We start from the raw sequence: 23,558 nt of genomic DNA, 5'->3' as shown, positions 1-23,558 counted from the left end.
TTCTTTCGGGGGGGGGGGGGGCGGTAAAAAATTTTCGGGGGGGGGGGGGCTAAGCCCCCCCCCCCGAAGAGATGCCTGGAAGAAACTCTGGTTGTCAGTATATTGAATTTCGTTTAGTGGGAGGGGGAGGGGGGGGGGAGTCTCCGTCACCCCGAAAAGATACCTGGAATAAACTCTCCCCCCCCCCCCCACCACCCCTCTGATATTTGATAGTCAATACGGCCCTCGGGCTGAAAAGTTTGGAGACCCCTTGATCTAGAGGATTCTTTACTTAACTATATGTACTTAAGTATGTAAATATACAAAGTATGTAAAAAAACAAACAAATTGATTATGATACAAAAATAAAAAATGTGATGTTACAAAACTGATTTTTGTAGCTCTAAAATTTTATTAAAATACTATAAGAATTTTTCTCGAGATATTCTGTCCTCGACATGGTTATTTTGTGATATGTTGTCTAAGATAATTTATCCTGACATGATTATTCGTGGATCAATATAACTATTAAAGAGATTATCGTTATTTTTTAACTCCTGTATAAAACTAACATAATTGTGTAAGACACTGTTTCAATGTCATAGGAGAGAATCTTTTTCTAAACTCATGTATAAAACTCGTTGAAATAATCTCTTATGACATTTTTTAATAGTTATATAATCATGCAATACATCTAACAGTAAACAAAACAATAGTTTTCGTTTACTGGTAATTAAATAACGCTTTCAAAATTAGGAGTCGAATATTTGTTTACATCTGGTGAATAAACATTTTCAGGAGTGTCGTAGAGCTTCGTGTAGTCGTTCAAGTCATCGGCTGGTGTAGAATCGTTTTGTCTGTCCTTGTCTAGATCCTTGTCTGTCTTAGTATCTGGTTGTACATTAGTCTGAATATCAAGTTGTTTACGTGTCTTAATGGCCATTAATGTGTCTGCTTTAATGTCAAGTTGACCATCCCTCTTAGTGTCAAGTTGACCATCCCTTTTAGTGTCAACTTGAACATCCTCGTTAGTATCACGTCCAGAAAGAGTGTCCATATCACCCTCTTGGTACAGCTCAAGGCCATTTGTATTCTCTGATTGCTCGTCACTTTCCTTGATAAACTCTAATTCATTGATAGAACTGTAGTAGTTAGCTGAACTTTCGTATATTGCTACATCTGAAATCTGGGCGTACCCCCCATTGGGGTCGACAGGTAACAGATACCCGCTACTGTCCATTGGTGGAGACACAGAAACTGCTCTGATTGCTGGAAGGGTCCTGAGATCAAATCTTCTCTTTCTTGCTCTATCACGGCGTACTGTCAAATTTAGTAATACGATGCATTGTTAATAAGTAAATAAAAGTGCACAAATCGATTCAATTTGTAATTAATTGTGTTTATACGAGAGTGAGTGTGAGCTTGTTAATGTGTTTACCTGTGTGAGTGAATGTTTATGTGTGTGTGTTCATGTGTCAGCCAAAGATACCAACCTTTCACAAAGCAAACCGTTGCAATAACAACACCCACAACAACAACAACTGCTGCGACTGGGATGACGTAGTACAGAAAGCTGTAGTCGCTAGTTTCTGTTGTGGCTTTAACAGGTAAAAAACAGGTGACGTTAAACTATACCGTAAAGATTTCATTCTAGACCCACCGATTCATTGAGCAGACGAAATAGAGTTTATATTTTTCAAATATATACTAAGTGCTGTAAAGTACACGTACTTTATATTTGAACTGTTCTTTAGGTAAATGAGATCATAGCGTTTTTGGCCTATAATTACTTTATCTCTATCTTTTAGAAAGACTGAACATTAATGGGTTTCTTTTTTTTTTCAGGCTTAGCAGTAATTAGCATTGAGTTTATTAATAAGACTGCTTCCACACTTTCTTAGTATCTATGAAAAGAGATGATTTTTTTTAGAAATTTCGCCGTAAAATTATTAACTAAATTTGTATTTAACAGATTAAACATGTTTTCTGCTTTCAATGCGATATTGTTTTTTACCTAACCTATAACAACAACATAAATATCATTTGAGAAAATGATAATAGACTTATTTACTAAACTCTTACACCAAATAACGGTGTGTAGCTATTACTAGAAATAAAAGCTGTTATTTACGGGTACTTTGTAATTAAAACACACACACACACACGCACACACTTACTTTCGTTTTTTACACGTTGGGATTTGTAAGCAGTTGTTTCATGATCATTTTCATCCAAATAACTTGCGTTGCAAAAATATATTCCTTCGTCTGCTTTGTTAGCATCATAAACTGTAATCAGTATTTTCATTGTGTCTCTGTTATTTGGTTTATCGCTTGTATTTTGTTGGTTTCCACTGAATATGAAAGTCCAGTTCCTTGGGGGAGACGTCAGTGGGGGGTACTGGAGACATTTATTTTCACAACATTAATGCATGTTCTAAAAGTACTAATCGAAACGGCCAGTAAATAAACGATCCATACAAGCCTACAAAGTCAAACCAACAGATTTAACAAGCCAAAATACTTAATTAAATAAGAAATACCGATTTTTACTCGAATTTTCATGTTTTTAAAACTGCTTTTAATTATGAGCATTTCGGTACAGGCCAAATTATTTTTCTCAATAATAATGTTTTGTGCTAACAAATTTTATACATTTTTAATTATTTTGAAAGAGACCAAACAGTTATTTAAATATTAGTGTATTAGTATATACTTAAAGTGAATCATTTATTCTCTCCTTTTTAGTGCGTTATTACCTAAAAGCTTCTTTTTAAAATGTTTTTACTTCTCGTATACTATATATAAAAGGAAGTATTGTAATCGTGTAAAAAAAAATCCCAGAGTAGGAAAAACATGTTTTGCAATCTTGTCCGTATGTCTGTGTGTGTTTGTGTGTGTGTGCATGTGTGTATGTATGTCTGTGAATACGGTAACTTGAGTATCGTTACAGCTAGGTTGATGAAAGTTCATATCTAAGCATTAAATCAAATTTGTAGTTCTGTACCAACTTTTCAGCTATTTCCGGTAATCTCAATTGGAATTTTTTCTATTTTCAATTTTTCAAAAGCCTATAACTTAAGTACTGTTTCAGATAGATTAATGAAATTTTACAGGTAAGTAAAAGATCTAATTATATGCCTTCTGTCCAATTTGGATTTTTTCCGTTGACTGGAAGTAGTAATTTACGCTATTTACGATTTCTCTAACAAACTCATGCGAATTTATAAAGTACTAATAATATTCCGCACTATAATACACATATTGTTTGGCGTTTACTTGGTGCGCTATTCTTTTTCTACAAGATTCTTTTCTATTTTAAAAAGTTTAAGTAATTAAAATAGTATTTAAAATCATGTCTATATCCCGAGGAGTCAACCCCCGTAGTGTTATATAAGAATATTCGAGAAAGCTTAGGGGAGATCACTACCGGTTTTTTATGCACTGTTTTAAAAACACACGTTTTGTATCAAATTTTGTATCTAATTTAAACTTTTGAATCTATTTATTTAAACGTGACGTTTAATTGATTAAATAAAACGTATATTTAGAAAAATGTGTATGGTAGGAAAAAAAATCTATATACTTTAAGCCAGCTGCATATATGTGAAATCAAATACAAATTAATAATCTTTTTCTACTATAATTGAAAAAGTCTACGTAAACGTATTTAGAGCATGGAATATTTTAAATAGTTTAAAACTTCACATAAAAAAAAAAAAAAAAAAAAAAAAAAAAAAACCTAGATTTTCTCACCAAGGTATTATATGGTTTAATAAATGTCCTGTATTCGGCGTAGATTATTGGTGGTGTTGTCCCGTTTGTCCAACCAATAAACAAATTAGAAACTGTGGAAATATTTGGTGGAACACCAGCGCGTGACGCATCACATGTCACAGTAAAAGTTCCTCCCTCCACGATAACACTGGTGCTGACGATATCCTTACTGTAGACGTTCACAGCGGGTGTGGTGCTTTCTGGAGCTTAAGTCATTGAAAATATGGTCAATAAAACGTTACACTAGAATTAGTTATTCGCTAAAATTAAAGCGCACATTAAAAAAAAAAACTTGTTTACAGTGTATAAAAAAAGTACTAATTGTTTTTAAAATCAACTGTATTTTACTAATTTTTACTTTCTCGTATATACGTAGTATAGAGAAAGTATTGTAATCGTGCAAAAAAAAAAATCGAGATTTTTACAAATCTCGACGTTTTACACCTCACTGATACGGAAAAACATAATTTTGCAATCTTGTCCGTATGTCTGTGTGTGTGTGTGTCTGTCCGTGTGTGTGTCTGTCCGTGTGTAAACACGATAACTTGAGTACCGTTACAGCTAGGTTGATGAAATTTCATATATAAGTATTTTATCAAAATCGTAGATCCGTATCAACTTTTGAGCGATTTCCGATAACCGGAAGTGGTACTTTTCCTACTTTGAATTTTTTAAAAGCCTATAACTTGAGTACTATTTCAGATAGATAAATGAAATTTCACATGTAAGTAAAAGATCTAATTCTCTACCTTCTGTTAAATTTTGAGTAATTTCCGTTGACTGGAAGTAGTAATTTACGCTACTTCCGATTTCTCAAAAAACTAATGTAAATTTTAAAAGTACTAATAATATTGCGCACTATTATGCGCTTTTTTTTATTTGCGTTCACTTGGTGTGCAATTAATTTGTCTACGAGATTTTATTCTATTTTTAAAACTTTAAGTATTTAAAATGGATTAAAAATCATGTCTATAGCCCGAGTTCCCATCCCCTGTTATTTTATATAAAAATATTCGAGAAAGTTTAGGGGAGATCACTACCGGTTTATTTTTCTAGTTCCACCACTGATTATGCACATTTTATTAGGCGTTCACTTGGTGTGCAATTATTTTTTTTACGGGATTCTATTCTATTATAAAAAGTTTATGTAATTAAAAATGGATTACAAATATTGTCTATGTCCTGAGTTGCCATCCCTCGTAGTTTTATATTAGAATATTCGAGAAAGTTTAGGGGAGATCACTCCCGGTTTATTTTGAAAAAGCTATCGCTGAAAGAATACATAGTTTTCTACGTAATGTATAACAACTGTTTTTTTTTCTGCACAATGTATAGAACATGAATTGTTTTGACTGATTTATTATTAAAAAGTACTTTATATTCTTTGATCTGCAATCTAAGAGAAAGTGTAACACTTTTTGTGACGCCCAAGTGAGAGCACACTGTGAACAAACACACATAACAAAAAATTAATTATTAGTAGAAAATATGCGACAAACATTATTTAGTAAGTATTAGTTTCTTGATGTGTCAACCATTATTAAGTAGTAAGTTTTTGGTCTATACATCCAATCATAATATGTAAAACAAATGTAAACGTTTAAATTATTTAAGGCTTATTTTATACTAACACGGGAAATTGTTTTATTTAATTTACAAAATTAAAGTAAAATAAATATTATAAATTTTCATTTCGACCGATTCTTACACAGTCTGTAATCTGTTGACTGTGGAGCACATAACTTTAATTTTAGTGTGCAGATTTAAGTAAAAAACGAACTAGACATAACTAGTGACTGCCAGCATTTTGAGTACATTTCAATAACAGAGATTGTGATTTACTTGATGTAACTTGTATCGTCATATTGCCAACATATATGACCTCACTGTTAGATGTTGCCTCGCACATATACATGTAGCCACTAAACTTCTGTTCTGTTGTAAAATTCAGTGTTGAGGAATGAAGGTACTGGACACAGGCTGTCCCCGAACTGATTTGCACTGGTTCAAAATCTGTTGTGTCGCTTGTTGCAAGATATAGTGAGATACTGTAAACATTATTACTCGAATTGCCAAACTTCCAATTAATGGACAACTCTTTTCTACCCTGTAATCGAATAATAAAATCCGATGTAAAAAATGTGTATGAATCGAATTACAGAAGAATTTGTTTTTTATAAAACGACTCTATATAGAAATTCATTCTATAATGTCACTCACCGTCACATTACATGTCAATACAACATTAGACCCTGCAGGATTGACTGACTCAAAAGGTCCGAGGCCTTCGTTATACTGGGGAACTAAAGTCAGGGACACAGGAACTGCACGGGCTGTTCGTGAAGAAATCAAGTATTTTAAATGCCGCTGTGTATTCTTTTCCGGAGTTATTCAGTTCTAATAAGGGGAATATTATGAACAATAGCCCAAAGTATAATTATCAATTAACTAAATTATTATTCTTGCATATCAGATCTTTGCATTTTTTATAATTAAGTACAGCTTTTGTGTTCTTTTAAGATTACTTTTTGAGGCAGTTTTACTCTTATCCACAGTGTTTTTATATTTTTCAAACTAAATTTGCCCGAGCTATTTAAGTATATGTTCGTTCGGTAGGCTACATCTGTAGGTGCTGCATAAAACACAAAACACAAAATACGATTATAGTATATTTCTTTTAGCAACTTCAACAGAGCACAAATGTAGTATTGGACAAGTATCATTTGTGCATTAGAAATGTTTGTGATTTATTTCGTCAACTGGACATACTACAAAATAACATGGACACGAAGCCATACAATTCATTAGAAACAAACGTTTCGCAATGTTTACGAAATATTAAAGCTCCTTGGTGAAGATCATGATACAGATAATTTAAGAAATATTAAATTTATAATTATCAAATAAATATAACTTAAATCGAATTAGTTATTTAAAATAAGACTAAGGTAATATATTATTTAAATACCATGAGTCACCTCTCAATACTATTCTAGATCTAGAATCTAGTAGTAAATAGTAGCCTAACTAATACTAATAACTATTATCTAATGACTCTTATACTCTAATAATAATAATAATAACTAGAAATCTATTATTAGTAGATCTAGAGTAGAATCTAGTTACTATAATCTACTCTAGATCTACTAATAATCTATCTATATCTATCTATCTATATACTACTAAAAGTCAAGTTTGTTTACATGTTTGAATATTTATTTTTTTGTTTGTTTGTTTGCCTGATTGACTATTGCTCATGGTTGCACTCATCGTGGAAAGCTGTAAAATAGTATGTAGGTAGAGAAAAATTTTTGTTTTAAGACAGACTGTTAATCACAAATTTATTTAAAGACTTTAATTAATTTATTGATTTATTCATACGTAGAGTAACCCATTTTTTTTAAAATGTTAAAACATCGACTAAACTTTGTGGGAATAGTGACGTCACAGTTTTTTGTTTACTCTTTAGTACAATAAAATGGCGGCGTCTATCGAAGAAAATTGTGTTCCCATTCAAAAGTTTAACGCGTTCTAAATCTAATTTTCTGTCGGTCATAACTTTAACAATACGTCCGTTTGCTGTATTTATTACGTTCCAACACTTATTTTAATTTTCAACTGTCTTTTTTCATTTAGTTTTACAATAAATTTCTCTAGATCTAAAGATCAGCTGTCGAAGGAAAGTTATGAATCTAGCCTAGATTCTAGAGTCTAGATCTAGCCTAGATCTAGGTCACTCTATACTCAATGTAAATTCTAGATCTAGACTTAATGTAAATTCTACATCTAGAATCTATTTCAGGCCTTAATACATCTAGAATCTATTTCAGGCCTTAATTATTTTATATAAATCTTTGTTTGGCTAATTTAAGATAAAATTTAATTTGAAAGTTACTAGATTCTACTACTAGACTTAGATCTAGATCTATGCGCGGAGACTCAAAAGTATAGTATAAAAATTCATTTGTGACGTCACGAGTAAATAGCTAAGTTTGTAGCGTAGTCCGCTCTCATGCGGGTGGTACAGGTTCTAGACCAATATGTGAATGATAATTTTTTATTTAATTTTTTTTTTTTTTTTTAGATGTGAATGATAAAGTTGCCTATCTGAACTTGGCAGGATACAGGGCAGGTGAAGTAGAGGGGGACATATGTTGGGGCGCCAAAATGGTTTGGAAAAATAAATTGAAAGGTTGAGTGGGGTTCAAATCGAAAGTTTGAGTGGGGGTGGGGGGTGCACATCAAAAGTTTGAAGGGGGGGGGGTTGAAAATCGAAATCTTGGGGGGGGGGGAGGGGTTAAAATCGAACAGTTTGTCCCCGGGCGCCGGGAAGGCTCGCTATGCCTCTGAGTGACAGACGTGATGTTTTTTGATGGATGACCCCCGAAACCCACAGTTATCCAACGGATGACGGGTATTCTAGTATACTACTAAAACTCAAGTTTGTTTACATGTTTGAATATTTTTTTTGTTTGTTTGTCTGATTTCTTACTGTAAGGAAACTGCTTTATATGGGGGGCTGTAAAATAGTATGTAAGTACAGAATAATTTTTGATTGCAGACAGACTGTTAATCACACATTTATTTAAAGACGTTAATTAATTTATTGATTTATTCATAGGTAGATTAACCACATTTTTTAAAAAAGATTTGAAAAACGACTAGACTCGACGAAAGCGTGACGTCACAGTTTTTTGATTACTTTTTAGTATAATAAAATGGCGGCGTCTATAGAAGAAGATAGTGTTCCCATTCCAAAGTTTAACACGTTCTAAAGCTAATTTTCTGTCGGCTATAACTTTAACAATACGCCCGTTTGCTGTATCTATTACGTTCCAACACTTAAAATCAATTTTCAACTGTCTTTTTCATTTAGTTTTACGATAAATTTCTCTAGATCTACAATCTGTCCAAGAAAGTTATTTATAGATATAGAAATAGAATCTAGATCTAGATCTAGGTCAAATCAAAGATGTATTAGTTATAAATACAATCCATATAAAAACGAGACTTAAGCAAACCAGTCGTAGATCTAGAATATAGATAATTCTATCTAGATTTAGTTAATAATGAGTTTCTATATACTAAACTATTTTAGACCTTTATTATTTTGTATAAATCTTTGTGTCGACTATGCTAATTTTGAAATGCTTGATCCAGGGCCTATTTGCGTAGCTTAAGATTCATAATTTTGCTAAATTATAAACGTAAATTCTAAATATGGCTCAGTCGTAGATCTAAAATATAGATAATTCTATCTAGATTTGGATAATAATGATTTTCTATATACTAAACTATTTTAGACCTTTATTATTTTATATAAATCTTTGTTTGGAATATGCTAATTTTGAAATGCTCGATCCCGGGCCTATTAGCGTAGCTAATGATTAGATCTAGATCTAGCAAGTGTTACGCAATAACTAAAGTTAAGACTTAAGCAAACGAGTCGTAGAATCTAGATTTAGATAATTTCAAACCTTCATTATTTTATATAAATCTTTGTTTGGCTAATTAAAGATAAAATTTAATTCGAAAGTTACTACTACTAGACCCAGACTTAGATCTAGATCAATGCGCGTAAATCAAGTTGCATAAGGAGACTCAAAGTATTAAACTATAGTATAAAAAAACCTTTGACATCACGAGTTAATAGCTAAGTTGTTAGTGTACTCGGCTTGCATGCGGGTGTCACAGGTTCTAGACCAATACGTCAATGATAATTGTTTTTTTTCAATTTTTATTTTATTTTTTAGATGTGAATGATAAAGTTGCCTATCTGAACTTGGCGGGATACAGGGCAGGTGAAGTAGAGTTAATCTGTTTATTTCTCCTAAGCATATGAAGAGATAGTGTGGTCATAGACATGCTCGGCTGGAATCGTTTTTTTTTAAACGATAAAAACATGTTGTCTGAGACTTGGCGGGACACTGGGCAGGTGAAGTAGAGTTGAGTAGGTCACCTGTGACGTCAGTATATGAACGGTTGGTCCGAAATCGGTGTTTTCGGTGTTTTTAAAAGATAAAAAACGTATTTTTGAATGTGGGGTCTGTTTTTTGTGACGATAAGAGATAGTGCAGTAGCGTAGCGAGTGGGGGGGGGGGGGGGGTGCCATATGTCCCCGGGTGCCGACCTTAGGGGGCGCCAAAATGGGTTGGAAAAATAAATTGAATGGTTGAGGGGGGTGCAAATTGAAAGTTTGAGGGGGCGGGGGGTGCAATTCGAAATCTTAAGAAGGGGGGGGGGGTGTACATCAAAAGTTTGAGGGGGGGGGTGCAAATCGAAATCTTGCGGGGGGGGGGGGTTCAAATCGAAAAGTTTGTCTCCGGGCACCGGGAAGGGTCGCTACGCCTCTGAGTGGCAGACGTGATTTTTTTTATGGATGACCCCCGAAACCCACAGTTATCCAACGGATGACGGGTAGTCTAGTAGTAACTAATGCAACTACAAAGGAAATGCCTTTCTTCTGAACCATTTTTTTAAATTTTATTCCAACTATTTACATGGTGATTAATTGTAATTTTAAATCAATACCAATACTCTAAATTATATATTTTAGTAGATTTCTGTTTTGTATAATGATTCTTTTATTGACTACCTAATTATAAGTACTGATATAATTATTGAATTGTTTAGCTAGCGGTGATCAACTCATCAAAACGACAAGATCTAACCAAGTCGAATCAAAAAACTCTGATCAACTAACTGAAACAGTTGGCCCTGATCAACTAACTGAAACAGTTGGCCCTGATCAACTAACTGAAACAGTTGGCCCTGATCAACTCACTGAAACAGTTGGCCCTGATCAACACATTGAAACAGTTGGCCCTGATCAACACATTGAAACAGTTGGCCCTGATCAACACATTGAAACAGTTGGCCCTAATCAACTCACTGAAACAGTTGGCCCTGATAAACACATTGAAACAGTTGGCCTTGATCAACTCACTGAAACAGTTGGCCTTGATCAACTCACTGAAACAGTTGGCCCTGATAAACACATTGAAACAGTTGGCCTTGATCAACTCACTGAAACAGTTGGCCTTGATCAACTAACTGAAACAGTTGGCCCTGATCAACTCACTGAAACAGTTGGCCCTAATCAACTCACTGAAACAGTTGGCCCTGATAAACACATTGAAACAGTTGGCCTTGATCAACTCACTGAAACAGTTGGCCTTGATCAACTCACTGAAACAGTTGGCCCTGATAAACACATTGAAACAGTTGGCCTTGATCAACTCACTGAAACAGTTGGCCTTGATCAACTAACTGAAACAGTTGGCCCTGATAAACACATTGAAACAGTTGGCCCTAATCAACTCACTGAAACAGTTGGCCCTGATAAACACATTGAAACAGTTGGCCTTGATCAACTCACTGAAACAGTTGGCCTTGATCAACTCACTGAAACAGTTGGCCCTGATAAACACATTGAAACAGTTGGCCCTGATCACCTCACTGAAACAGTTGGCCCTGATCAACACATTGAAGCAGTAGGCCCTGATCACCACACTGAAACAGCTGGGTCTCATCAGTTGGTCTAACTTTACTTTGAAACAACTAATTCATATGAATTAGTTCATTCAGCTATCGCTAATGAATTAACAGCTGGCTCTTATTATGTCGATGTTGACCCTGATCGATGCACTACTGAAACAGATTGCTCTAATCAGATCGTCCATGTGTACTCTGAAAAGACAACCTCCTGTAAATCTGGTGATTCAGTAATCACACATGAATTAACAGCAGGCTCAAATGCTGTAGATGCTGTAAACTGTGATCCAAATTTGATTAAAAAACTAGACACAGTAATCACAAATACATCCATGCAGAGGCAATAGTAATTAAACAGATTGAAACGGCTGCTGGCCTCAATCAGTCCAACCTGCGCGATGAGGACGGGAATGTTTCAGATACTAAGAACACAAAAATTGGGAGAAAAAGAAAAGAGAACCTGAAAACTGTTGTACATTACTAGAAATGGCTAGACAGTGCCTGTTAAATATCCCAAAACAGTTGATTGCAGCAAATGTAGATTCCATTGCAACTCTGAAATATCTGACGAAGATCGACACAACATTTGCAAAGAATATTATATTCTTCCAAGTTATAATATGAAAAAGCAATTTTTGTGCAACCTTGTTCTTGAAGATCATATCAAAAGGCAAACAAATTCGTGCATATTTCTTAAACTCGAATGATGGTAGAAAAAGAAGAGTTTGTCTGGAATTTTTCTTCAAAACGTTTTCATTTTAATTTAGATGTGTTGACTCATCATTGGCAGGAAAAGGGGTTCTGGAGCCTTTGGGTGAGCTGATAAAAGAAAAGGAGGATCAGCACCAAATAAACTATCCTAATATATAAAAGCCAATTTGCGCAATTCTCTCTCTCTCTCTCTCTCTCTCTTTCTCTCTGTCCGCAAAATATTTTCACAGGCTATCACATCAGTATCTAGAGCGATATATGGAGAACTTGATACGGGCTTATTGATAAGCAACGTGATTGCGATGACAAAGCTTACATTGCTCTTACTTTTGATCTGCAAGCTGCATTGGTGACACCACACGCTGGCGATCCTCAGATATGCTACACAAGAAAACTGGCTATGTACAATTTTACCCTGTTTGATGCGGAATCGAGGTGCCAATGAAATAGGATCTGCTCTGTTAGACTATTTAAACAACCTCCCTTCTACTGTAAAACATGTTGCTACATTTTCAGACACATGTAGTGATCACATCCTGATGCCTCAGAAGAGACTGATGATTTGTAAAATTCTCAGTTAATATTAAATAAAGTGTTATTCTGTTACATTTAATTATTCTTGTTTTATTAAGTTATTTGATATTTGGTACAAGCTGTATAAATTTAATTTCATAAATTTCTCTAATCCTCTGTTAACATAACACAAATGTTGCATGTCCATTTCTGTCTACTTTGCAACAAATTATACTCTTTTAAAGGATAACAGTGATCATTTATACAATTAAATATCATACACTAGACATATTATAGTTTGCATTTATATAAGAAACGTGTTCACATAATACTGTGCACTATTTTACAATCGAGGTAGAACATTGAAATTTTAGTTTTCTCCTATTTCGTGTTTTTCGGATACGTTTGTCTTCTATACCCTCGATTTATTCAGCTTACTCCCACCCCTATATTTGCATAGAGTTTTTAACACAACCCATCTAAAAATGGGAGCAACTGTACAAGATGCCTTTGGATAATGTTCTATATCAGCTAACATGCAGGGGACCTGAAGTTTCCCTTCCTATTTTTGACAAATCAAAGATAAGCAAAAGTGTAATTTACGTGGCACACTTTAGGTAAACATTTACCATACGTTTTTAGACTGATCTTAAAATCCAAAAATTATAGGCCGTCCGTATATAAGATAGATGAATGAATTGAGCCTGACAACTCAAGCAAATACTACAAATGTGAATTATGATCGATTTGTGGTGGTTGACGGTCTATATCAGGGGTCTCCAAACTTTTCAGTCCGAGGGCCGCATTAACTAACAAATTTCAGTTCGGGGGCCAGTTTCTTCCAGGCATGTCGTGATTTTTCTGGGCTAATTTCCTCAGGCAGCACCCACAAACGTTTTTTCCGTGGACAAAAAGATCTCCGCGGGCCGTAGTTTGGAGACCCCTGGTCTATATCCAGCAGGAATAAGACAAACAGCAGATGCGCCGATAAGTAAGCAAAGAAGTTGGCTATAGATCTAATTGCGATGAGTTAATAAAAGTGTGATATTTCGGGTACATAAAAATGTAAGCCTACTATGATTTAGTTACAATTGTTTGATATGTTTAAAGACAAACTTAAAATATCATAAATTGTTTTAGAAAATTGCTGCGATCGCAGCCCCCTTCCCTCCCGCTTGTAAAAAGAAATGTAGGTCGTATACAACTATATTTCGAATACAGTTAACACGAGAACTGCCGATTTAATGTATAATCTATATTTTATGTTCAGTTTTTAAATGTATTTTTTAAAATATAAAAAAATAAGTATTTTGTGCTTTAATTCCGCTTGTAGACGTCCACATTGACCTGACCGCCCTTCCTCCAGTCCATAAGCGTCTTGTTGTTTTTATCGGACGCTCTCACCCCCCCCCCCCCCCATGTGGACTGCATAAATGGATGACCCCTTAATGACGTAGATTCTTGTTACGTATTTAAACTAAAATATATATACTATATATATATATATATATATATATATATATATATATATATTTATATATATATATATAGTATATATATATATATATAGCTTACGTAAACTTGCGACACTTTGATTCTGGGATGTTAAAACCTCACTGTTGCTTGAATCATCTATGTAAGTGGCAGTACACAAATACCAGCCAGCATCTGAACACATAGCATCGTCGACGTCTATTTCAACTGATGGTCCTGTTATGCCGCTCTTAAAATTAAATTTCCAGTGTCTTGAATTCGGTGTAAACTAAAAATAATTTTAAAATAAAACATGATGTTTCTGTCAACATAATTATTGTATAATTATTTTCTACTATTAAAATGTATTTGATTCAAGGTTTTAAATTATTAGATAGGTTCACTTAATTTTATTTGTCGACATAATAGTTTTTAAAATATGTAATAATTTAATACATTATAACACATAATGCAGCCTGTATCAGTGGCGTAGCTACCGTAAAGCTAGCGTAAGCAAGGTATAGGGGCCCAGGGCATTTAGTGGCCCTTTTCTCTTTGAAACTTTTACATCGGAATTTTAACATTTGTTTTATATAAATAATTTTAAAAAGAAAATTAAAATCCAGTTTATTTTTATTGTAGAAATAAATAAAAGTTTCAAAAAGGCCCCTTTATTACTTTACAATAAGTAGTGGAATTCAGTGGGGGTCGAGGGGAGGTAAGTGGGGGCGGGGGGTTGGGAGGGTCGAACGGGGCCCATCAGTAATAATATCACTACAGGAGTTGCCGCATGGTTGTGCAAGCCATTGAGATAATTAGTCTATAAATAATATTGAACTGACTCTTTTGTGAGATCGGCATCCAGCACCCGTAAATTTACATGCATCGCTAAAAACCTCAACTGACTAAGAAATTCCCCCCCCCCCCCACAGACCTGTACCTCCCCTCCCCCCACTTCTTACTGTCTGCCCACCACGAAATTCCATCTTACTAAACATCCTAATAACAACTGAACCATTTTTTAAAAATAACCATGGACAAAGTTTTTACAGCCATCTGAGTCCAGCATTTGTCGATGTACGTAAATGACATTGCATATGTTTAAGTAATTAATCTTTAAGGGGATATGCTCAGTTTTTATTTTTTATTTTTTACTATTTAAGATCTAAAGCATTTTGAATACTTTTTTGGCACATGAAAGTAAGTATTAAATACAGAAAAAAAGGTTGAAACCAATTTCGGTTTTCATGGAAACCCAAAAAAACCTCAGCCATTTTGAATTTTTCGGTACTTTTAAAAATGCTACCGCTATTTTATTTATGCAAGTATAGTAATCAAATTTAAACTGCTTATATTTCAGTATATATTAAAACTTCTGTCACGATAAATTTTTGAAATAGCTATTAGTAAGTATTTTACAAGGTCTAAAATATCTCACCTTTTTTAGTATTCAAAATGTGCCTATTATTTACCATATACTTTTTTTTTACGAAAGCCATCAACCTTCCAACATGACAGAAATTGTATTTTTGCATAACGAACAATTACTGAAATGATGGTGGGCATTGTTTAATAAATATAAAAATCGTAGGGTATTTACTGTTAAAAACCTGCAAACTGAGAAAAACAGACAAAAGTAACGAAAAGTAGGTCACGAAAAATCTTATCAGTGTAACTTGTAAAGCCGATTGTAAGCTTTGGGTGTTTCCGAGATGATAGAAATTAAGATTATCGAATACATGAGAAATCCAGCTTTCCAATGATGCCAAATACAATATGATGACGGATATAAAACTTTTCATAGAGGGCTTTTAACGTTGGGCATGATTGATCATTTTTAATTAATAAGGTCATAAAAATGGTATTTTAAACACATTTTTTTTTTCTCATTAAAGTTATTTTTTTCTTAATACAAAAATAAAGAAAGTATCCAAAAGGGCAAGAAACCCATCACGACGAAAGACCAGAAATTTGGTGATTTTTTTTACGGAGCATATCCCATTAAGACACAACTGTGTTTACTTATTAAAACATATTAACTGTAAGCCTGTAACTTTTTTTACAAAGCTACATAATAACATAGTATAAATACACAATCGGGACGTATAAAATATAAAATGTACCGCATATTTATATTATTTAAAGCATTACATCATAAGCAGTGGCGTAGCGGGGTCGGGTGTCACCCGGTGCGGCACCTTATAGTGTCACCCCCCCCCCCTCGTAAGAAATATATATATATATATATATATATATATATATATATATATATATATATATATATATATATATATATATATATATATATATATATATATATATATTTCTCTTCTGTGAGACGTTAGAAAACAAGCTGCAAGCGCGCCTTGCAGTCCCCTCTCTTCCTCACTATCACTACCACCCCACCCCCACATGGTCTGGTGAGCTGTGGTTCACGCTAAATAATTACAAATCGTAGAGCCGGGATTAGTGACGGCTATTAGGGGCAGATAACTTAGTTTGAAACGATTTTAAACTTACAAGAGGTAACTAAGCGGAGGCTGCTTTCACGGGGAGGGGGGGGGGGGGTGTAGGGTCGGGGTTAGGGGAAAGGGGGGAGGGGGGTAGTGTTTTAAAGCAAATATTTTCAGTGACAGCATTGGTACTGTCGAATTCACAAATTATGAATTACTGAAAAGTAGAAAATAAAACAACAAAATAGCGGCGTATGATACGCCGCGGGTTGGCTCGTATATATATATTCCCGTGCGGCGTCAAAACGGCCAATGACAAAACGGCCCCGTCGAAACGACCCCGACAAATCGGCCCCGACATAAGAGCCCCGTCAAAATGGCCAGCGACATAAAGGCTCCCGATAAATAGGCTCCCGTCATTTAGGATCCCGACAAATAGGCTCCCGTTATATAGGCTCCCGACAAAAGGGCTCCAGTCGATAAGGCTCCCGACATATAGGCTCCCGTCATTTAGTTTTTTCCACAAAACGGCCCCCGTCATTACAACTCCCGACAAATAGGCTAGCGTCATTTTGGCTCACGACAAAAAGGATCCTATCAATTTGGCTCCAGACAAAAGGACCACTGACGATACCGTTTCTGTAGAGACTAAGTCTCCCGGCAAAACGGTCTCATTGAATATGACACCTGCCAGTGGGACCCCTTCATCAATATTCTTTAGAGTTAGCTTATCCAACACTCTTAAGTAATACAACGTATGCATCTCTTGTTCGGCAGGCCTTTTTTATATTAGTTTATCTATTATAAAATATAGTATGTTTTAATTTAAGGGTCATCTATCTATGACTTCCATAATTGAGTCGGTTATAGGCTGTTCCAACTCAGTGTGTGGGGAGAAGGGTCCACGCTTTACCTTCCTACCTCTAGTATGCTTGTAGGTTATCAAAACAAAATGTTGTTATCATGTAAACATCATGTATACCGTACATGTTCACTTCTGTGCTCGCTTTTATGCAACAGATCTTTACTGTTGTAAATTAAACATTATCAAAATTTTAGAATTGGTAGACTTTAGCTGTTAAGGGCTTGATTTGTTTGTGAATGGATGTTGGTTCATGAAAAACAATTTCATTCAGGCATTAAAAAGTGGTTATAGTAGTAGTGGAGGTAGGACAAAATGGTTACTTTTATGCCAATAGTGGTCATGCCATTCATTTGTATGGAGCCAATATGTAGGGAGTCATTTTGTCGGTAGCCAATATGTCATGAGCCCATTTGTCGGGAGCCCATTTGTTGTGAGCCCTTTTGTCGGAAGCCAATATGTCGGGAAACTGTATGTCCTGAGCCTATTTGTCGGGAGCCTAAATGTCGGGAGCTCATTTGTGGGGAGCCTATATGTCGCGAGTCAATATAACGGGAGCCCATTTGACGGGAGCCAATAAGTCGGGGCCCATTTGACGGGGCTATTTTGGGTCGTTTTGTCGGGGGACGATTTGACGGGGTGATATTAACGGGGCCGTTTTGACGGGGCCGATTTGTCCCGGGCCGTTTTGATAGGGCACCATATATTCCATATACACTCGTAAGTATGTGTATGCGCATGTGTATATGTATTCAATTTTTTTTTCTTCTGGATGTATTTAATTTTTTTATCAACCCATTCCCATCCCACCCCATAAATGGATTAAGATATACTTTATTACGATTCTCAACCAAACCGTTTTCCTCAGTCATATATATTGCAACGCTGAGTTGATGTAACTCCTCCCCTCCCCCCCCCCCCCACCACCGTCACCCCCACAGTGATTGCTTAAACTATGATAATACTAACGATTTGCATCTATATTCGGTTATAAATTCAGCTGGATGTTGCATGTTTTCTTTATCATTAGCAGATTTACGTCATGGTGTCCCCCCCCCCCTCTCCCCCCCCCCCCCCTACATTCGTGTCGGGATTTGTCCACTTTGCTCTTAAAAGACTATTTAATTCACTCACATTAATCATTTAATTAAGTGAAATTTTCATTTTTCTGTATATATTTTGCTATTTTTTGCCTTGGTGTCGCCCCCATAAATGGTGTCACCCGGTGCGGTCCGCACCCACCGCACCCCCATCGCTACACCTCTGATCATAAGTAGCAGTTGATTTCTTCGTTTAACTCCATTGTAGCCTATCGGCTGATGAAGGGGTCCACTGATCATTTTTACATAGGGGCCTGAAAATCCTAACTACGCCACTGGCCTGTGTATTAATACAATAAGCAAAGCAAGACTATTGTATACGTTAAAATTTATATACACATATGCATTTGCTTATGCATAAGAATTGAAAGTTATATTTATAACCACAGTTGCTTTTAAATTTTACTAGATTCAAAAACTATTTTTATTTTTCTTTTGCAAATTAATTAGTATGTACATTTATTTTAAATGGATGAAAGAGTAATAAAGTAGCCTGGCATAGTTTGATCAAATTTATCTTACAGAAAAATTGTTTGGTTGTGGTAGAAGGCTGTAGTTTGCATACGTTATTGGTTCCTCTGTCCCATTCGTCCATGTAATTTCCAAAGATACAACAGAAGCATAACTAGTTGGAACTCCAGCCAATGACGAGTCACATTTCACAGAAAATTGATTCCCTTCCTCAATCACGATTGGATTTAGAATTGCTGGAAAACATTTGATAGTACTGGTATATGTAGGAAAATTTAAATATGCTGCTTTTATATGAATGGCTGGAATGTGCCTGAATATTACTATTTACTGTAGATTAAAGACGAATATATCGTTTCGTTTTATGTCGTAAACTGTTCGTGTTTTTTTTGTTAAGTCGTCCAGAATTATGGCGGCGCTGTTTGGCTGTTTATGTCGCTGTCTACTGCTAGTCTGTGCATATTTTGTTTATATTGTTGTTGATATTTATATTAAGTGTCTTTTTGTATAATTCTGTCTATTGTTTCGTGACGTGTTGTTTGTTAGCTGTGATTTGGGTACTATTTGTTGCGGCGCAGTGGGCAATATGTGTGTGTACGTCAGTTTTGTGCGCAGGATTCGAATTCCTTTTCGAATGTTGTGGGGATGTGGAGGTTGTCTGTCGTGTCAGAACTTAGACTATCCTAAGGCATCGAAAGTTTAGAACAACATCCAAAGTTGTGTGTTTTTATTCTATGTCCCTGAATTCTGGTCGGATAGTTGATTTTTTAAAATTTTCTATTTCACTTTTATATTATGCATTTTTGCCATAGGCTAACTTTTCTGCTCATCTAAATTTAGACTTTCATTGAGTCACTAACTTGGTAGGGTCGAACCACGTGGTGACAGACTTTATTTTAAAGTCAATTTGTATTTATGTAATGCATTTTTCTTAATATTATGGCTTATGATTGTGAACCTCATGTAAAGGGAATAGTTCACATTATTATTTTTAGTTATCCAGTGGATTTAAGTTAATAGGCTTTGTTATTTATACTTGACCCACAGTTGTATCCCTTGGGCTTATGTTAAGCTAGGGATAAGGTTTATTTAGACTTGACCCACCGTTCTGGTTCACCCCCGACTGTTGGGTTAAGTTATGCTTCTGTTTTTTAAGTAACTGTTTTTATACTGTTTAATGCCATTTTAGTCGATCATGACTTCCTATGGAGAGCTTTATTGTATCCCAGGGTGGTGTTTAGTTTATCCCGGTTACTATCTAGTTGCAGTCAGGATTATAGTGTGAATGTCGACTGATTGTTACTTATTAGGGATATCTTTATTGAGACCCTAGAGGAAGATTTGGTTCAGTCTGACTGTGAGGGTGGGGATTTTAAAGATGCGAAACGAATGAATCCAATAACACAGAGTTCAAGTTCCAAATACAAAGTTCTTTATTCATATGTATATAATCATGTTCTACCTAACTAGCTATACTCTCCACTATTTACTTCTGCTACTGACTGTTCACTATACCACTAACTACGCACTCCCATGATCAATCCTAACACTATCTACATTCTAACTGTTCCCTACATAACTACGTCTGCTCCATTCTACAACCTAACACCTTCTGCCCTCGCTAGCTAATCATCATCTCCCGGCCTATCTCTCTACTGACCCACGCCTCAGTGGTCAGCTGGCCGTCCCACGTGACCGGTCAGCCCTGTGCGCCCATTGGCCTCTCTAACCAACCAACTAGGCCTATAGTCTGTTTCTGCTAAACTATATCTGCTAAACATGTCTGACGTAATCTTGCGTCATCACACTGACCTATATTATATTATTGTTAGTTGTCTTATATGGACTACTAATGTAGTGAGTTGTCCTATATGGACTACTAATGTAGTGAGTTGTCCTGTATGGACTACTAATGTAGTGAGTTGTCCTATATGGACTACTAATGTAGTGAGTTGTCCTATATGGACTACTAATGTAGTGAGTTGTATAACATGTATAAATAAATATATTAATTCATTAAAGAATGCATATGAATATAAGAGTCTAATTAAACTAATTAAAATAAAATAATTTTTGTGATTAAGACAACAAATGATAAATAACATTTGAAGATTTAATTACAACTAATTATTGAAAGAAAAAATAATTGTATGTTCCGGAGCAAAAGATTTTAAAATGAACTCACATTTCTTTGCATGTATTGTCATTCTCCCAACTGTTGTATCTTGATTGTTTACTGTAGCTACACACACGTAACTATAATTATCATACGTGTCGTTTATTTGAAAACTCAGATATGAGTAACGGAAGTACCAATTACACTCATTCGTGATTAAATTTGCGTATTTTTCAACCGTTATATCACCATCTTCAGGATAATTCTGTAAGCTGTTCACATCAGAACTAGCTTTGCCAAACTTCCAAGTAAAGTTTACATTCTCTGGTCCCTATAATCACAGGCGGAGTAGATTTAGAATATCATATCTACACTGTTATTGTTGTTATTTGATAAAATCAACCCTAAAAATTACCAAAATAAAGTCTAAAACATTACATAATCTGACCAATTACGATTACTATCTAAAACTAGACTGTGGATTACCTGACGAAAATTATAAGTATACTCACACCAGCAAAACACGTTAGTGTAACCCGAGATCCTATAGGATTGACAGACTCATATGCACCATATCCCTCATTGTATTGGGGACTTAATATTAACTTCGAATAATCTATCTTTAATGCTTGAAATATACAAATATTAATTAAATTTTTAATGGATTTTTTTCTAATTTTTACAGTAATTAGCTAAAAATGGCTGATTTGTTTAGCATCTACCACTTAATCATCAATATAGTTATATCGTGGTGAAGCTTCAACCATCTTCATCACAACATCAGGAGTGTGTAAAGCAATTTAAATATACCATCAAATAATTTGCTAAAATACATTTTTGGAGTATAAAAACGTACCTATTATGTTCATATATTCACGAACCTCTGTCAGCCTTTCAAGGCCGTCTTTATCAAGGTATATCGCTTTACAAATATAGTCACCAATATGATAACATCCAGCTTCATAAAACACTATTTTTATTGACATAGTGTTCCTGTTTGTTGGTGTGTCTGATGTTCCTTTCAGGTTCCCAGAAAAATTGACGCTCCAGTTTCCTGCGTTACCAATCTTTAGAGGAAATTTTAGAATTCAGAAAACATTATATATATATATATATATATATATATATATATATATATATATATATATATATATATATATATAAAGGACCATGACTTGTGTGTTTAGTAATCAGCATATCCCCGGCATTGACCGGGTTTAGGAAATATATTAATTTTTGAATTAACCATAGCCACAACCTACCAAAAACTAAAAATAAATGCAAAAAACAAACGTAAACATAACACAAATGCAAACACAAACGCAAAAAAAAACAAATGAAATACAAACACAAATGAAAACACAGAAGCAAACACAAACAAGACGTCAAAATACACCCAAACGCAACATAAACACAAAGTAAAATACAAACGCAAATCTAAAGGCAAACAATAATGCAGAATAGAAACACAAAATTAAATACAAACATGAACGCATAGTGCTCACAGTATATTCAATTCGCACGCTGTATGAGCTACGGCGCAACCGCCTGATTAAACTTAGTGAACGACGCCCTGGATTCGATTTAGTGAAAGACTATAGACATTTTTTTATTTATAGCCTATCGCACTCTTTAAAACGAACGTATGCACCATAGCTCTCACGTGATAGTCCGGGGCGCAAATCGCAACCTGACGGTTTGCCGGAGGTCGAACCTGATTCAATTTAGTGAACAGCTATAATACCAAATTTTATCAGCAAACATAAAGATAAAAGTTAACATAGAGGACATTTAGGAACGGCTACTAAACTGTTATTGATTAAACATAATAATCTATATATATATATAATTCTCTTCTGGGAGACGCTAGAAAACAAGCTGTAAACGCACTCCCTACCACCCCACCTCTACATGGTCTTAGTGAGCTGTGTTCACTCAAAATGTTTACAAGCAGAGCCGGTTTAGTGACGACTATTAGGGGCAGATAATTTAATTTGAAACGATATTAAACGTAGGGGGGGGAGGGGGGGTTATGGTCCTTAACGAGCTACTTATAATGTTTAAAGAAATATTTTCAGTGGCAGCTTTGGTACTGTCGAATTCACAAATTATGGATTACTTAAAAGTAGAAAAAAACAATAACTAAATAGCGGCGTATGATACGCCGCGGGTCGGCTCGTTAATAGTAATAACATTCAGTAGGCCCTATATAAAATAGATGAAAGGTATTATTTAAAATAATTTTTTTTTGCACTTTATCAATCCATGGTATTTATATAGTTATGTTTTTGCAATATCAAAACTAACTAATAAAAAGTATCTCTCCCCCCTTCCCCTCTCACCCCGATGGGTCTATGAAAAGTAATTTTTTTTTGGTGTGATCTGTCAAGAAAAGTAATTGGTGCTAAAAGACTAAGGGAAGTAATTTTCATACACAATTGGTAGAGTGGTAGAGAGCTTGGCTGCTAACCCTAGAGTCTATAGATTGAATTTCGATTCAAATTCAGAGGAACATCCCTGAGTCCACCCAGCTGTGATGCAGCTGTGATGGAGGCGTAGGAAAACAAAGACGGCTGGGCATAGTGTTGACCACACTAACCCTTCATATGC

At 35.0% G+C, this 23,558-nt stretch overlaps 1 protein-coding gene across 1 annotated transcript; it reads right to left on the bottom strand.

The window, feature by feature from the left end:
- Positions 1-228: 228 nt before the first annotated feature.
- On the bottom strand, positions 229-21,934 carry LOC131934597 (uncharacterized). Its single transcript, XM_059290658.1, has 11 exons — positions 21,805-21,934; positions 21,461-21,576; positions 21,018-21,279; positions 18,884-19,068; positions 14,049-14,235; positions 5,976-6,088; positions 5,598-5,862; positions 3,735-3,961; positions 2,157-2,379; positions 1,473-1,577; positions 229-1,299 (listed from the first exon to the last, which is right to left on the bottom strand). The coding sequence occupies exons 1-11, from the start codon at positions 21,932-21,934 to the stop codon at positions 713-715; spliced, it is 2,400 nt and encodes a 799-aa protein (XP_059146641.1). The 3' UTR covers positions 229-712.
- Between the last annotated feature and the right edge of the window lie 1,624 nt (positions 21,935-23,558).

This window comes from Physella acuta, unplaced genomic scaffold (genome assembly GCF_028476545.2).
Source record: "Physella acuta isolate Inbredline_101_S28 unplaced genomic scaffold, ASM2847654v3 ptg000113l, whole genome shotgun sequence".
Taxonomy (NCBI): Eukaryota; Metazoa; Mollusca; class Gastropoda; family Physidae; genus Physella; species Physella acuta.
This window is presented reverse-complemented; position numbering and strand designations above follow the sequence as displayed.